Consider the following 16,837-nt stretch of genomic DNA (forward strand, 5'->3'; position numbering starts at 1 on the left):
TACTCAGACGGCGGACCAACACAACCGTAAAGCAATAGAAAAAATAACATAAAAAATTGAGAGAATAAAGGAACAGAGTAATTGCACTGGATTAAAATTTTGAATTCTTTGTATTATGGCATTAGGGGCATTTATACAAGATTATCAAGCTTAAAGAAGGAATTAACAAATTTACATTTAAGAAAGTTGTCAAAAGTGCCTAAATCGCCACAATTCTTGCCTAATATATATATATATATATATATATAAAGAAAAAAAAAAAAAAGATCCTGATAAAGATTTTCAGAGGTTCTTCACTTTGCCCCCTCTAAGTGCCGCAACCAATCAAGCACCACAACCAGACTGCCATTACTGCCATTGACAGGTGGGTTGCTAGACTCTGCCTGACCCCACCCATCTCCTAGATAGCGTGTTTGCACTGCGGACTCCAGCTATTAGGGCTCTCTCAACTGGATACCCTACTCACGGGTATCCATCATGACTAAATTAAAAAAAGAAAAAAAAACATAATGGTTAAAAACTAAAACGACTATTCATTTTTAAAATCTTCAATATACCATTATTACAACATATATGAACATTAAAAATCTCGGGTGAGTTGTGAACTGAGCTAGCTTCTCTTTCACGGTTTCACTATTATCTTCTCTCTATTATATTACATTACACATGCAATGATGTGATAACAATTCAGAAGCTAAGTGTTATTTATTAGATAGATTTCCTTATGCTGAAAATGACAAATAAGTAATTTGACAAATTTAATACTTTCTTACAGTATTATATACTTTTCTGAAGAGATCACTTAATTTCAATTCCTCTATCGATCCGAGTAACTAAGCTAATGACTAAACATATCAACAAAGCATAATTCTTTGAAGAAATCATCATCTTCCACCCATAACCCCACATCATTGATGTAGTCATTATGCCAGTCAAATCCCGGCAAGAAATCCAAATCTTCAAACAGACTACCAACGTTGTTGTTGTTGTTGTTGTTGTCTTCAACAGATGAAACAAAACCGCCATGGCTGTTTAAAGAAGAGGTGGATGATGATGATGAAGATGATAAAGAAGTGGCCAGAATTTCATTATTATCTGGTGAGGAGAAGAAGCCATTATTATTGTTGACTTGATGTAGTGGGTCAACAAGAGTTGGGCTTGTCTCCATGTTCTTGTTGTCTTCTTCAAAGGCATCTGTAATGGTTGACTGATCCATCAATGGAGTTTCCACCACCTCCCTTTGATCCATTTCTTGTCCTGATTCTCTTTGTTTTGCTGTTTCTTTATTGACATCATCAATGGTGGCACTGCTGAGTGGCCTGTGGGTGACTGGGTCGATCCCCATTTTCTTTAGCTTCTTCTTAATATGTGTGTTCCAGTGATTCTTGATTTCGTTGTCTGTTCTTCCAGGCAAATAAGAGGCAATCTTAGACCACCTACAACATCAACAATGTTAATTTAGAAATGGAAAAACTCAATAGAGTTGATCAGATTGTTAACTTAGTACGTAACTAAAAGGTTAATTTCGACTTATTAGTAATCGAAAACTTAAACTGATTTAACTCTTTGTAGTCACTATGCAAAGAATGCATAGATATCATTTAAGTTGGTATCAGAGCAGTTAGTTATTGAAAATTTAAAACTGATTTAACTCTTTGTGGTCACCAGACATACTAAATCCTGAGTGTAGAGATATGATTCAAGTTAGTATCAGAGCAAAACGGACCTGTTGCCTAATTGGGCATGGAGGTCAATGACCATCTTCTCTTCATAGTCCGACAGAAGTCCCCTCTTCAAATCTGGTCTAAGGTAGTTTGTCCATCTCAATCTGCAGCTCTTCCCACACCTCAACAGCCCTGCACCAATCAAACAACGTTTTCTTTTAATTTGAATTCATCAAGAACATGAATGAATGAATGAATGATGAGAAAGTGTATATATATGATTGCCTGCAAGTTTAGGAACAGCTCTCCAACAACATTGACCATTTTTGAGGATAAAGTTGATGAGCTTCTTGTCTTCCTCAGTTGTCCATGGCCCCTTCTTCAATCCTACCTTGTCACAACATGGCTTTCTCCCCATCTCTCTCTAGTCTATATATCTGTGTGTGTATATGTATGTATAGCTCAGAGAGAGAGAGATAGAGAGAGAGAGAGCTTTGGACTGGTAAGGGCAGGGAGTGGAGGCCACAGACATTTATAAATCAGAGAAAACGCGGCAATGCATTACCCATTTTAATAAATATAAATGTTTTTTGAAGAAAAAGAAAATATTTTATTTGGACACACGTGGAGGTCAATACGGCAGCGGGTAGCCGGCACGCGCTGTTGTCATGTTTAGAAAACGCCACCTCACTACCGTCATGGTGGCCTACTCCTGGTGTTAGAGAAGTGTTGGTAAATAAACAAGGTAAATAGAGACGTGTTATACAGCGTGGTCAAGTGGAATGCGGTGACTATCTCAAATGGAAGAGGTCAGACATTACAAAAGTAAAGAGACTTGTTATTTGGTCATAAACAACATATTTTTAATATTAAAGTTGTGAATTTTTAAAATATAAATTGTGTCAAGATAAATAAAGTCTTAAATCAAGATAAATAAAGTTATGAATTATCTTACTCAGCTCTCTTTTCTGGTTGTTTGAGGTTATGTTTGTTTTAGGTTAGGTGAAATTATTTCAATTTTCTTCTTGGAATAATTAGTTAGGGGATATATCCAAAAAATTGTAATACTTAAATTTATTGTTGTTTAGATTTTAAATTTAATGTATAAAATTGTCAGGCTCGATATTTGAATTGAATATCTCTAATACTATGGTATATTGTAATAAAATAGCCAAAATGACAACGAAGTATCTAAGTGGGTTTACACATATAATCCAAACTTTGATTTGGATTTTGGGTGCACTTTGCACTTTTGATCCGTTTTGGATAACTCAAATAGTGGCCAAGTCTATTGAGTCGGGCCAAGTTTATTTGGCCATTTTCCATTTTAAATATAAATGGTATATTGGTTTTCAAATTTGATTCGACCTACTAGTCGAGTAATCGACCATCAGCCACTACAAATTAATAATGTTACATTTAAATCCGACTCAATAAATTATATAATTAAGAGCGAACTAGGTAGATAGATCTTTTCTTTACTTGTTATAGATAAAATTTTACATTGAAATTCGACTCGTGCAAATAAAATAATAGTGAAGATTCATGGGATGGGAGTGAATTGTGACTCCTATCCTGTGCTAGTGGTCCGCAATTCAACTTGAAGATTTGAAGCGATGAAGAAAAAAAAATTAAAAAAGAAGAAGAGGAGAATTTTCACTTTAATCTAGATGAGAAAAATGAAATATTTTTAGAAGTTTCTGTCCTTATTTTCTACTTGTTTTTACAGTTAGAAAACAATTTGAGCATATTTTCAAAGTCTTCTCGTGAAACAAGTGCCTATGTTTTGTCTCTAATTCCACCATGCTTGACCTAGCTAGCTAGGTTTAGTTTGGTCGTTAACGTCACATGATGTGTTTGTAGTGTGAATTTTCCCATTCTTTCGATCAGATTCTGTTTATGTCATTATGGCGTTTGCATGAATCATAAACAAGAGATTCCGTAACATAATGATTTACTGTATGTCAAAGCTCCGTTAATTCGACTCCACTGGGCGATTTCACCATGAATTTGCATAATTTCACGAGTTCCATCAAATATATATATATATATATATATATATGTCACTTTCATCGTGTTGAGGAATAGAGTACGGAAAACATGTTGGTTGAACAAACCCTCCATGTAGCACTGGATGCATTGCACAAACCATTATTGTATTAACTTCTGTTGTCTTGTGTCTTTGGCTGAAAATTACTCCGTATACCTTAATGTTGAATATTTAAAAAAAAAACAAAAACAAAAAAACCAGTAACAATAATAATAATAACAATAAAATCTTCAAAATTTTCCTGTAATTTCATCAAAGTTCTGAACTTTTTGCAAATGGGTTTCTTGGAATCTCTCCTCAGCTGGCTTCGCAGGTAATATTATTGTTTTTTTTGGGGGGGGCATTGAACTATTTAAGAATCATGTGTTGAGCGGGTAAATCCTGTGTTGCGAAATTAGTAGGTAAATGACTACAAGGAAGTAAATCAATCTAAATTGTTCAGAGTTAATCAGTTCAAATCAAGAAAGTCGGTTACCAAATCAATCGACTTAGCTAGGATTGCCCCAGATTGTTGATGATGATGTTGTTATATTATGTCTGTGTGCATTCTTTCAATGTTCTTCATTCTGGATTATCTTAGATAGCAAGAATGACAATATTGAAAACCATTTTTTCTGGGAATTCATTGATTGTCTCCATTATTGCAGCATATTCTTCAAGCAGGAGATGGAGCTCTCCCTTGTAGGGTTGCAGAATGCAGGGAAGACAGCTCTTGTGAATTCAATTGCTGTGAGTGGTGGTGATGCCTCCTTTTCTTTGCATTCTTCCTTGTTTTCTCCGAATTGAGGCTTCCTTTTTCACATCAAGTTTCTTGTTTGTCTGTGTTTCAGACAGGTGGTTACACTGAGGACATGATTCCAACGGTAGGTATCCCATTCTAATCCGTATACGATCGAGTCGATTAGCATTGATACCTTTAATTTCATACTAAAAAAAACATAAAACTGTTATTAATGTCAATTGACACTTTCAAAATAATAGTTTTCTTAGTAAAGATGGTCTCGACCAAACGTGTATACCTTTTATAATGAATAAATATGAAACTGTAACTAGTGTCAATTAGCACCGTAGAAATAATAGTTATGTTCGAAACCAGATTGGGTTTAACATGCGAAAAGTGACAAAGGGGAAGGTGACAATCAAACTATGGGACCTAGGAGGCCAGAGCAGATTCCGGACCATGTGGGAGCGTTATTGTCGGGGCGTATCTGCAATACTGTAAGTTTAAGTTGATAGCGAGACTATATATACAGTAATGTATTAATACAGACTTTTTTTTGCATGCTCTGATATCAAATTTAAGAATGTGTTTCTGGGACTGCAGGTATGTGGTTGATGCTGCAGATAGGGACAGTGTTCCTATATCGAAAACCGAGCTGCATGAGCTCTTGGCTAAGCCATCCGTAGGTGGAATTCCTCTGCTAGTTCTGGGGAACAAGATTGACAAATCTGAAGCTCTTTCAAAACAGGCATTGGTTGATCAAATGTAAGCTAGCTAGCTGCCAAGGATTATTGTTTTTTCTGCAAAGTAAAACATCCTTAATGTGTGTTTTCTGTGTGACAGGAACCTTAATTCTATCAAGGATAGAGAGGTTTGCTGCTACATGATCTCTTGTAAGGAGTTTGTAAACATTGACACAGTTATTGATTGGCTTCTGAAGATCTCCAAGTCTGCAAAATGATATGATGAAGCTTTAATTTTGGCTATTTCTTGTGAAATTATTCATTTTGTAATGATAGTATTCATGGTTAATCTTGTGGATGGGCATGAAATTGTCATGTAATTGAAATAAAAACTGCAGAGGAACGTGTTCTTTCGGTACATAAACCAGGGACTGTAGGCCCTATCATACACCGAACATTCAACGGGCACATGCATTACACACGCTTTCTGAACATGTTAGGGTAGCCGCCAGTCGCCTCCTTTCTCTCTTTCATTGTAGGGTATCCCTAGAGAGGTAGCATGACATTAAAGTGTTTAAAGACAAGAAGTGAAAAAAGAAGGCTCTTTCTTTAAGGAGAATAATGGAATGGAATGGAAAAGGATATGATGAAGATGAGCTATGCATGTGTGGATCCAGTCAAAGCCACTGCAGAAAGAAGTGAAAAAAGGGGGACTTTAGTGATAACATTGATGTTTGGTTTGATCATTTCGAGAAACTTTGCTTGAAATTCAAGAACGTCATCTCGATTTGAACTGGTCAAATATAGACAACCTAAGCATCTTTTTAATTTGAGTTGATCAATTATGGCTACACTAAACATGTACTTTAAATAGACTTCACTTCAAGTGCACATTCAGATAAAGTTACGAGATTTTTAGTAAATCAAAGAATTTTAATCATCAAAGAATTGTGAAGATCTAGATTTGGAGGAAACTTAGAATAAACTCACATGGGGCTTTCTGTTAGCTGGCATTATACATAGAATATGGACAAGCAGAGATAAATGTCAGAAACAATCTTGTATTAAGAAGCAAAAAACCTAGAGATTCAAGAAAGAAACAATTGACAGTTATTGTACAGTTCACACAATTTAAGAAAAGAAAAAAGAATAATATCTGAATCCCCATTCCCCACCCTCCTATAAGAAAACACCTAAAACACCAAATCAAGAATTGAAAAAAAAAGAAAAAAAAAAAAAAGGAAATGTGAGGAAAGGGATGTTTTGTTTCTTCCAACTGAGGGTGACAGATTATGCATTTGGTTGTTCTATGTCGTCGATTATATCGCCATGAGAGTCCTGGAAGCTCGAACGACAAAGGTCTTCGATTTGGCTAGTAACCTCGGCCATCGAAGGGCGCTGGTCGGGGTACTGAGCGGTGCAATCAACTGCGAGCTGCAGGAGCTGAACCATGTCCTCCTCGACGTTTTGGTACCTGAGGAGCTCGAGATCAAACACCTCCGCACTCCACTCCTCCCGGACGATGGACTGCACCCATCGGGGCAGATCAATACCTTCCTCGTTCGTCAGCGAGTGAGTAGGAGCCTTCCCCGTAAGCAGCTCGAGGAGTAACACGCCAAAACTGTAAACATCGGCTTTCTGGGATACTTTACGAGGCTCTGTTACCTCGGGCGCCCTATAGCCATCCACACGGTTAGGTGTGGACGAGGGGCCGATGAGCTGAGCGAGGCCAAAGTCAGAAACACGACCCTCGTAGGATTTAGTCAGGAGAATATTCGATGACTTAATGTTGCCATGTGAAGTGGATGGGCCTTGCGAATGGAGGTACGAGATCCCCCGGGCTGCATTTAGGGCAATCGAGGCTCGTGTTTCCCAGTTTAGCGGTGTCCTACCTGCGCCTTTATTACCTGTGAGAGTAAAAACGGCGAAATCAAGAGAATCCAGTTAGGTGGATAAAGATACTCCCCCAACAAACCAACCGCAAAATACAGAACTCACGAGCAACGCCAGATCAAAAACAGAAAATAGCAAACAAATAAACCACCCTTCACCAAATGGAACCGAGCTTATAAAAGAACCCAAAATTCTGCATTTAATATATATCGAAGATCATGGAATAGCAGGTATATATCTCTTTATTTGCAGAAATCCTACGATCACAGAAAAAACCCTTAGAAAACATTGTCAGGTGGCAGCAAGTTTAAGCAGTTATCTTAACTTCAACAAAGAACTATAACATGCAGCCTCGTCTATCTGATCAAACATAAGACAACACACTCTCCCGAAATCCATAGATACATACATACTCTGTGTACATATACTAACAGAAAAAAAAAACTACAATTTAGTTGCACGAGTCGATGGTAATCTCCCCAATCATTACTCTACTGCTAAAGTGCTAAACAAAGCCATTTGAGTTGTATAACTGCATCTAATTGCGGGATTTTAGCAAAACCACTCAACTACAACCATATAAACCGAAAGACACAACCTTTGCAGAAAACATTGTAGTTTAGGAGCAAACTCGTGAGTTTGACACCGAAACATTGCAAAATCACTCAACTACAACCATATCAACCGAAAGATATAACCTTTGTAGAACATTGGAGTTTAGGAGCAACCTAAACATTGATCCTCGTTTAGTACTAATGAGTCTATTGTGTTAACAACCGAAACAAGATAGCAGCTTTGATTAAATCTAACCAAAAGTTCAACACAGGCAACATATCACATAAATTATCATTGCAAGAGCAAATGCAGAACAAAAACGATAAAAAAAGTTATATAGTGCAGCAGATTGGGATAAAAACGAAGCGAGTTCTCACCGTGTAAGAGTGCAGATAAGCTTCCCATTGCGATGTAATCGTAAACGAGAAGCTTTTCGTCTCGGCTATAGTAATAGGCTCTGAGAGGGACAAGATTTTCATTGTTCATCTTCCCCACTTCTTCAATCTTCTCTTTGAACTCATTTTCAGGCACACTCACATCCCTCAGCCTCTTCACCACCATTGTTAACCCCATTTCAAGAACAGCTTTGTATGCAGTTCCGAAAGTGCCCTTCCCCAGCACTTCAGCTGAGGCCTTCAACAGATCATCCAAGTCAAAGCTCCGGGGTGTTTTGGTAAAAAACACCAAGTGCTTCCCGTTGCCGCCGGCAATGGCGTCCGCCTTTCCTTTCTCCTTCTCTCTCGCCCCCAACGCCGCCAGTCCGCCGCCCAGGGTTCCGGCGGGCTTTTCCTGTGGAATCTCGATCTCCGACTGCTTATTTGCGGCCGCCGCCGATCTGGGCTCATTTTCGGCCCTCTTTCGACACAGAAAGAATAGAAGGAGAAGAATCAATAGAAATCCGACGACGCAGCCAATTACAATTCCGGCGATAGCGCCGCCGGAGAGTTTTTTCTTACTCTTAGACTGCCCGCCGCCGCCGCAAAGATCCAGCGGCGGCCCGCAGAGTGAATTGCCCTGAAATTCACTCTTGTCCCGACCCGATAACTCCGCCGGAATCGGGCCGGAAAATTGGTTATCGGAAGCATTGAACTGGATCAAACCGGGTAAATGGAGCTCCGGAATCGACCCGGAAAACTGATTCTCCTGCAAGTAGAGAGTGGCCAAACGGGTTAAGTTGTTAATTGACGCCGGCAGGGAACCGGAGAAGTTATTATGAGCGAGATTTAGGCGAATGAGGTTCGGTAACGAGAAAACGGCGCCGGGAATTGGACCGGAGAAGAAATTGTGCTGAAGATAAACGTTCCGGAGGTCGCGTAGCGACGAAAAAAGGTCCGGCGGGAGCGGACCGGAGAGAGCATTGTACCGGAGACTAAGCGTCTGAAGGCCGGTGAGATTTCCGATACTCCCCGGCGGGATTTTCCCGGAGAGACCCATTCCGGGGAGGTGAAGCTCCGCCACGAATTTCCTGTCGGAGGAGCACTGAACCCCCGGCCAAGAACACGCATTCGGCTCCGACAAGTTCCAGAGCAGAGCGCGGCCGCCCACGGCGGATCGGAGCGCCAATAGCGCGGCGCGGTCGCCGGCGAGGTCAGCAGTCGAGAAAAAGATGGAAATGGAAATTATGGCGGCGGCGAAGCAGAAGACGAATTGAAACCTCATTTTCATCGAATAAAACGTCGGAAAACTCGAAAAAATCAAATCTTACGTTTTGTCGATTTTCTAGTGTGGCTTATTTAGTAGGACTAGAAAGGAGTGGACTTCATGTTCTTGCTTTCTCCTTTGCTATCACTGTCAGATTCTTGAATTTAGACGCAGAAACAGCAGATTTGAGGCAACAAAAAATATTTCTCAAATCCAAATCACCATTCCCAGGTGGGTCATGCCTTCAATTAATAAGTTTTAACTCCAAACTTGAAATCGCCCACCCATATCAAAAATTTCAAAATGTTTCTCAATTAGCCTATGAATTTATTTGAGATTGATTTAGTAGTTGAGAGTTGAGAATGCGGAATATATCTCAATTGACCTATGAATTTATTTTAGATTGAAAGGTCATGTCCATTACTCTAAAGACGGTAAAACGTGTTTCAACTAGCTTATGAACTTATTATTTTAAAGTTTATTTACTGATTGAAACTGCGATATATGTCTGAATTAGCCTATGAAATTATTTTAGGTTGGAGGATTATGCACCATTAGCCCCGGAGACTATTGACTGTGTTTTAACTGTTCTATAAACTTATTTTAAGTTTGATCTACCAGTTGGGATTGTGAGATGTGTTTCAATTGATTCATATGTGCCTCGGCTATAGGTGTATTAATGATAATCAAAATTGTTATTTTAATCGCAATTCATCTAAATTGCATTCGAAAAGAATTGACTTGATCGCTTGTTCAATCGAATTCGATTCGGTTACGATGTGACATCTTTCCGAAGGGGTTTCTAAAAGTGGTGTTTGTGCATTCAAGACTTGTAGTTGTGGCGCATTGAATGGTTGCAGATTGAGAAACTAACACAGGCTGGAGATGTTGCATTATTTAATCCACAGCTGTAGACATGTCTGACTCAATCACTAATAGTGACCCTTAAACCATCCCAAATTAAAAATTTGAATACAAGTATTGTTTCATGGGATAATTGCCATTTTTAATATACAGGCATTTCAGTACAATGTGAAGAGGAGTGAAGTATTTGACAATTGTCCTGAAAGTTACAGTCGAGTAAATGGAGCATGAGACTTGTAATTAAAAGTCACAATTTTAGTCGAGCATGTTATACATTTTGTGCGATTTATTTTTTTTATAAGTGTGCGATTTAATTAGATATGGAAGGAAATGCGATTTCATTTCAGTATTGAATAACATGCCACATCAAGTCATCAACCTCGCGTACTCCTTTTTCAAAAGAAAAAGTGGGGGCCGGAGGGCAATCAAGTCAAAAAATAATAATCAGCTGAATGTTTATTGTGATTGACATATTTTTAAATTTTTTAGTTTTTTTTTTTTCAATATCATATGTTAAGTTCTTTAATAATTATTCCCAAATAAAAACCAAAATTTGAAAATCTTGTTCAAACCATTTTTGCTTTTAACAACTTTTGTCAGTGGGCCACAAGGACTGGAAGAAGAATACATTGGAATGGGTTCAGTGGTTCACCAACCATGACTGTGAAAGTGAAACCAAGCTCAACAAGGTTACAGAACTACCCTTCTGGAAAATACAGGATAATTTGTCTTCAGTCAAACCCTAAACCTAATTTTTGTCTGTATATCAAAGCAATCTTTGATGCAAAATCAAATTTCTTGGCATTTTCATATAATCATAGGTTACACAGAGATTACAGATTCTTGTTTGCAGTAATCAAAACATGTTTTTAAGCTGCCCGAAAGAAGTGGTTGAGTGGATAGAGCATAATTCTCATATCAGAAAGTCACCCTCTCGGTCAAGCCGACCACACAGAATCTAGTGCAATAATGCAATTAAACTTCACATGGGGAAGTAAACCGCACTAGATTCAATAATGCAATAATGCAATTAAGCAGCTGTTCTTTCTCATTACAACATTAAAGTTTAAACTCTACAAGACATCAACTTTAGCAATTATGCAAGCAACCAAATCACAATATTGATCACATGAACATCCCATGTTTGAAAAACCACTTTTGAATTTGCCCAAAAAGAGCCTAATGAAACAGGCACACCAAGCTCAACCATTAAGTTCAAATCTTAGGGCATGATCAAAAATATCAAATAGCAGAACTGATGGTGTGAAGACAGCAATAAAATTTCAGCAGATCATAAAAGAGGCCATAGACACAACTTAATGATATCAAGAGAGTTTTAAAACGGGACAGATTCAACCAAGTTGGTCAAGTTTTTGGCCTGATAACCATAAGGTTCCAAGTTCGACTGCCCGTGGTTTGAGCTTATTAGCTATGGGTAACATAGGCGAGTTTACCTCCTTATGGTCCATTGCTGGATATGGTCACGAGGCAGGATTTACCTACCCACCTGGACAAGTCACAATCTTAGTTGGCCAATTGGCTTCATGATCCAATTGTTTCACAAATCACAATGATTAATGCATTCCAATTTCATTTTATGTATATGCATTAGTTCTCAAAGAGTCACAGTCATGATGGGGGACCTCTCATCACATACAATATGTTTCAATTATCAATTCTCTAGTTTTGATTAAACTTAGCCTTCAACATCAAGAACAAAGGCACCTAAAGAAATCATCAACAATCAGCCGCAATTGCAACTAATGTTGCACTAAAGCACAAATTAAGAGGAACAGCTAGCAAACAGCCAAACACCAAATGGAGCAAATTAACCTCAAAAGCAGTAACCATTATCGGATTAGAACTCACTAATTGACAAAATAGATGTTCAAAAAGCTGAAAACAGAGCAGTAGAAAAGAAACCTAATCCACTAAACATTCCGTGAAATGAAAAGCAATCAAATGGCCTTATCTGATTCGAAAACCGAAAATTTCTCGGTGATCGGAGCGTGAGAGCGAGGAATCAGTCCCGGTTCTTCATCTTCTCCAAGCGATTGTTGAGCTGGTTGATGCGGACGACGAGGCTGGTGACGGAGTAGAGGAGCCAGTAAAAGACGAGGGCGGAGGCGATGAGGAGGGCGTTGCGCTGAGACTTCATGATAGACTTTTGGTGGCGGAGGTGCTCCGAGGGAGAACACGAATCCGGCGATTCACAGGTGGGCCGAGTCTCGTACTTCCAGTAGATATCCATCAAGAGAAAGAGGCAGAAGGGGACGATCGACATGAAGGGTTTGAGGAGGTTGCGGGTGACGGTGATGAGGCCCTTTCGGAGCGGGTCGATGCCCGGAAGGGTGAGTAGAAGGAGCATGATCGCCTCTGCTCCCGCGGCGTAGCCTAGCACAACCCACTCCAACGCCATTACAGTTTTTTTTGAATCGGAATTGGAAATCGGAGCTTTTTTTCTGTTGAAAATGGAAGCCTAAAATGCAGGGTGATGAAGAAACCGTAAGTATGGAAGAAATGCAGCTTATGTGCTAAGCCGAAGCAATCCAGATTCCCGGGTCGGGTTATGACTGGTCAAACAGATTACACTTTATTGCCTTTATTATTATTATTATTTTCTTCAATATTATATTGGAAAAAGTAGTCAAAAGCACCCTCAAACTCTAAGCAAGAAATTAATTACACTCTTAAATTTTTATTTTTATCTATTGCATTCTGTCTAAAAAGACAACCAGTTGTTGACGAAAATGGTGACCAGTTTAATCACCATCTCCAGTTGACAGAAATGGCAACCATGAACATGGCGACCAAATTGATCGTGATCTCCATCAACTAGAGAAAGTGACCAACTTTACTTTTTTCAATGTCGGAAAAGGCGACTATCACCTTCTCCAGTTCTAAAAGGAGCAAAAGGAGACAATTGCTGATCCGACATTAAGTAATAATAATTTGACGTTACATTAAATTAGAGCTATAATTTGAGTACTTATTTGATCCTTAACCCTATTAAATAATCAGTATTATTATATTTAATAAAGAAAGTTCACAATTACTAAGTTTGCGCTATGGATAAAAATTACTCCGTACTAAATAAATATATATACATTATATATGGATCTTTATTATATAAAGATTTACGGAGTACATATTATATTCTGGTGATAAGAAAGATAATTCACGTGACAACCCGTCTTTATTCACTATATACTTCCTAATTATTTTGATTAAATATAGATTTTTCAGAGTTTGCTGGTAATATTGATGTTCCTAATTTTAGATTGCTTGGGACTGGTATCCTTAGGCACAGTGACAGTGAGGACGCCATTGTCGACCTGAGCTTTGATTTGATCCACCTTCACTCCCTCCGGCAGCTCAATTTCCCGGTAAAAGTTTCCCGTTGCTCCGCCTCTCTCCGCCACGTGCCAAACCACCTCCTTCTCCTTCCCGTGCGCTTCGTCCTTCCCGCCCTCCGCCTTCACCACCAATACGTTCCCGTCTTCCACTTGCACCTTCACGTCCTCCCTGCTATATCCTGCAATCAAAACCCTAGAGCTCAAAATTCACTCGTGGAGTTGTAATTTCGATCGGAGAAGATGAATAGCTCAAAATTTAGTCGTGGAATTGAAATTTCGATCGGAGAAGATGAATAGCTCAAAATTTACTCGTGGAGATGTAATTTCGATCGGAGAAGATACGGACCTGGAACGTTGATTTTGAAGACGTGAGCGGTCGGAGACTCGATCCAGTCGAGGAGGGCGGCGGATCCGGGCGGAGCGCCGCCGCGGTGGTAGAATGTAGGGCTCCAGAGAAAGCGCCGGAAAGGATCGCCGAAGAATGCCGCCATTTTCTCTTGTGAACTGATTTTTCGCAGCTTAAACGCTCTCTTTCCTTTCTGATAAATAGGGAGAATGGCAGGAGAGTGATATGCAGACTGTCTGGAAGATTCTGCAGACTTATCTAGTACATTGGAGAAGATAGAAGAAATGGAGTCTTGTATTTGGGCTTTCTTTTTTGCGTAATGGGCCAAAGTTGTGGATTGAAAAATTAATGGGCCAAAATCATATTCAGAAAACCTTTTTAGTCATATCCCTCGTTCTAGGTGAATCTCTCCTATTTTGTATAGCTTTTTTAAAGGTTTTTTCTCTTTGTTGATTAAAATTTAAAAAAAAAAAAAAATCTTGAAAGGAAAAACATATGGAATAAAGCATGATTCTCGTCATAAAATGTCACAAATTAAATTCAAACTTTCTAGTGCAGGTGGATTTGTGATTGTGAGCTACGTTGTATTAAAGAACATGATTTACTCCCTGCACCCTTTTAAACCGTGGATGCTGTTTTCACTCGTCATTTAAATTTATATATATATATATAAAGTACTATCCTATGACAAGATAAGTAATTAACTACTACTAATGGTTTCCCTTCTCCTGTAGCCTATGAGAAAAGGGTGGGTTGGCTAAGCCCAATGGCTGAAAGTAAGCCTGCATTCTTCTGCTTCGTTACGTGCCCTACTAATGCTTCCAATGCCTCCTTCATCCACCATTGCTTGCAAACTTTCCTAGCTTCCCTTACACTCATCTGCAATTCAATTCAGTACAGTTTTCCTCTTTATGATAACAAAAAGAATGGAGTTTTGTATCAGTGAATGCAAATGCAAATGCATATATACCCATTGTCTATTGCGAATGTCCTCCTCTGGCCAGGAATCTAGCTGCTCTTTCACAAGGAGTGGAAACATGTGACCTTCACATGGTTTTTTGCCTTTCTCAAACCTCCATGTTCCTAGTTTACCCTGCAAATTCATAGGGTTAATTAAGGAGATTGAGGTTTCCTAAGATAAGCAACAACATATATACAAGAATACAGGTGTGCCCTCTGTCTCAACTAAAAGTTTATGTTAACAAATCGTCAAGAATACAGGCATACGTTCTATCTTGACTAAAAGTTTATGCTTGACAGATGTTTAAACTGACAATGAGACCAACCTCAATCTCACCCACCACCCCGGCTTCCTCCATTGTCTCTCGCAGCCCTGCAGCTTCCATTGTTTCATCTGTTTCCCATCCTCCCTGTCATCACCATGGTCAAGCTTGTGTAAAACAACATATAATATACATGCATGCAAATATCTAATCCATCTGACCTTATTTACTTCTTTTTTTGGCACTCTAGGTTAAACCAACCAGCCTTGTGATACTAGCGACAAAGACGTGGTAAACAAGCCTTGTTCATAGTTGATTGACTCAAATCAAGAAGGCCAATGAATAACTTCCATGGAACCTCGTGATTAACAAACCAACTGTCCGACCGACTTATTTACTTTTGATTTCATGAAAACCTAACTCTGAATACACTGAATTAATGTTGAGAATCATTGATGTTAACATTGGGTGAAGTTTGAGGTTTTTGAGTACCTTAGGGAAAAGCTTCACTTTGCGTTTTCTCTGAGGACTAATGACAAGAACTTCAAATGCATCCTCAGCTTTCAAGGATGATGTCTCATCACTATCCTTGTATCTGTAGGGGACACATCTGCACAATCATAGTCAAAAGCATATATAAGAAAATTATTAGAAAACAGCATTACCTTGAATCTCAAAATCAACCTGAAAACAAGAAATCACTATCCACTTATCCAGTATCCATTAACAAACAAAAATAACAAAAGGACAACGAATTCAACATCCTTAAATTAGTTGCCCAGATATCCCTAACGCCACTGTTATATCAATTTTCTCCCGTTTCATATACATTAAACTGCACTATCGTCTGAATTTTCTGGGTTTTTAAGGAAGAAAAAAATCAATTTTCTATGCATAATTCTAAAGAGATGCATGCAAACGAAGAACTCGGAGGGGAGAGAGAGGGTGTACCCGACGACTTGACGGCGGCCATTGTCGTAACGCTGCATATGCAGGCCAGCGCGTGCATTGAGGGAGGCAACGGTGGTTTTGAGATCGGTTTGCATCGCCAGATCGTTGGAGATGACAAAAACTGAAGGGGATGAATTGGATTGGAGAATAGAAGAGGATGGAGAACACAAATATACGAGAGAAAAAGGGGCCGATAAGAAAGCTGGAAATTAAAGGAAAAGAACGACTCAAATGTTGATCTCCTTATATATATCATTTACTATTCCTATCATGACCGGTACTTTTTGTAGCATGGATCCTTGATACTGTCAGTTAGCATATGAATGACAAATGAAATATATTATATTCTCAATAATATAGGGAGATGGATAAACGGACCCCGGACCGTTAAACGGACGGAGAGAAAGATCCTGTAAATTTACCAAAAAAAAAAATAGAGAGATGGATAAGAAATTCTAGTGTGAATGCATAGTCTCTCCTTATGTATTTAGACGACTTGGCAACTTAGTAAATGGGAAGACAAGTACTTGATGTCTATAAGGAATCATTTTTATAAGAGAGTGAAATCCTTATTCTTCCAAATACTTATATACTAAACCAATGAATTAAGTCCATATGAACAAAAGAGTGAAATCCTTACATAATAGCCGAAAAGATCCAATTATGCTCATTAGTGTTGTCTTTCGTTTGAGAACCAATTGAGCTACCCGTGAACGACTAACAAATAGTACTCTTAAAAGTACAATTAACGACCTTAAAATATATGGTTAAATGAGTTGAGCATAATGCTTGTACTTATGACATGTTTAGTGGAGATGGATTGCAATTCTATGGAAGATGAATAATGTGGAATAAAGTGATAATTTAAATTTTAATGTTTGGTTTGCCGG

At 38.7% G+C, this 16,837-nt stretch overlaps 6 protein-coding genes across 6 annotated transcripts; 1 reads left to right on the plus strand and 5 right to left on the minus strand.

Annotated features, from left to right (window-relative positions):
* Positions 1 to 677: 677 nt before the first annotated feature.
* On the minus strand, positions 678 to 2,151 carry LOC115998855 (transcription factor MYB20-like). The gene is made up of 3 exons (XM_031238515.1): positions 1,950 to 2,151; positions 1,727 to 1,856; positions 678 to 1,436 (listed from the first exon to the last, which is right to left on the minus strand). The coding sequence occupies exons 1-3, from the start codon at positions 2,080 to 2,082 to the stop codon at positions 839 to 841; spliced, it is 861 nt and encodes a 286-aa protein (XP_031094375.1). The 5' UTR covers positions 2,083 to 2,151; the 3' UTR covers positions 678 to 838.
* A 1,777-nt stretch (positions 2,152 to 3,928) lies between these two features.
* Positions 3,929 to 5,536, plus strand: LOC115998856 (ADP-ribosylation factor-like protein 8c). Its single transcript, XM_031238516.1, has 6 exons — positions 3,929 to 4,027; positions 4,362 to 4,443; positions 4,545 to 4,577; positions 4,811 to 4,932; positions 5,039 to 5,200; positions 5,279 to 5,536. The coding sequence occupies exons 1-6, from the start codon at positions 3,990 to 3,992 to the stop codon at positions 5,394 to 5,396; spliced, it is 555 nt and encodes a 184-aa protein (XP_031094376.1). The 5' UTR covers positions 3,929 to 3,989; the 3' UTR covers positions 5,397 to 5,536.
* A 627-nt stretch (positions 5,537 to 6,163) lies between these two features.
* On the minus strand, positions 6,164 to 9,498 carry LOC115998854 (probable inactive receptor kinase At1g48480). The gene is made up of 2 exons (XM_031238514.1): positions 7,944 to 9,498; positions 6,164 to 7,025 (listed from the first exon to the last, which is right to left on the minus strand). The coding sequence occupies exons 1-2, from the start codon at positions 9,229 to 9,231 to the stop codon at positions 6,409 to 6,411; spliced, it is 1,905 nt and encodes a 634-aa protein (XP_031094374.1). The 5' UTR covers positions 9,232 to 9,498; the 3' UTR covers positions 6,164 to 6,408.
* Positions 9,499 to 11,892: 2,394 nt separating this feature from the next.
* Positions 11,893 to 12,639, minus strand: LOC115998858. The gene has a single exon (XM_031238518.1). The coding sequence runs from the start codon at positions 12,488 to 12,490 to the stop codon at positions 12,095 to 12,097; it is 396 nt and encodes a 131-aa protein (XP_031094378.1). The 5' UTR covers positions 12,491 to 12,639; the 3' UTR covers positions 11,893 to 12,094.
* Positions 12,640 to 13,161: 522 nt separating this feature from the next.
* Positions 13,162 to 13,990, minus strand: LOC115998857 (15.7 kDa heat shock protein, peroxisomal). The gene is made up of 2 exons (XM_031238517.1): positions 13,774 to 13,990; positions 13,162 to 13,606 (listed from the first exon to the last, which is right to left on the minus strand). Exons 1-2 carry the CDS (start codon positions 13,916 to 13,918, stop codon positions 13,314 to 13,316), a joined length of 438 nt encoding a protein of 145 aa, XP_031094377.1. The 5' UTR covers positions 13,919 to 13,990; the 3' UTR covers positions 13,162 to 13,313.
* A 518-nt stretch (positions 13,991 to 14,508) lies between these two features.
* On the minus strand, positions 14,509 to 16,063 carry LOC115998782 (nudix hydrolase 18, mitochondrial-like). Its single transcript, XM_031238438.1, has 5 exons — positions 15,948 to 16,063; positions 15,489 to 15,606; positions 15,060 to 15,143; positions 14,744 to 14,866; positions 14,509 to 14,652 (listed from the first exon to the last, which is right to left on the minus strand). Exons 1-5 carry the CDS (start codon positions 16,040 to 16,042, stop codon positions 14,509 to 14,511), a joined length of 564 nt encoding a protein of 187 aa, XP_031094298.1. The 5' UTR covers positions 16,043 to 16,063.
* Between the last annotated feature and the right edge of the window lie 774 nt (positions 16,064 to 16,837).

The sequence above is a fragment of the Ipomoea triloba genome, chromosome 12, assembly GCF_003576645.1.
Source record: "Ipomoea triloba cultivar NCNSP0323 chromosome 12, ASM357664v1".
Classification (NCBI taxonomy): domain Eukaryota; kingdom Viridiplantae; phylum Streptophyta; class Magnoliopsida; order Solanales; family Convolvulaceae; genus Ipomoea; species Ipomoea triloba.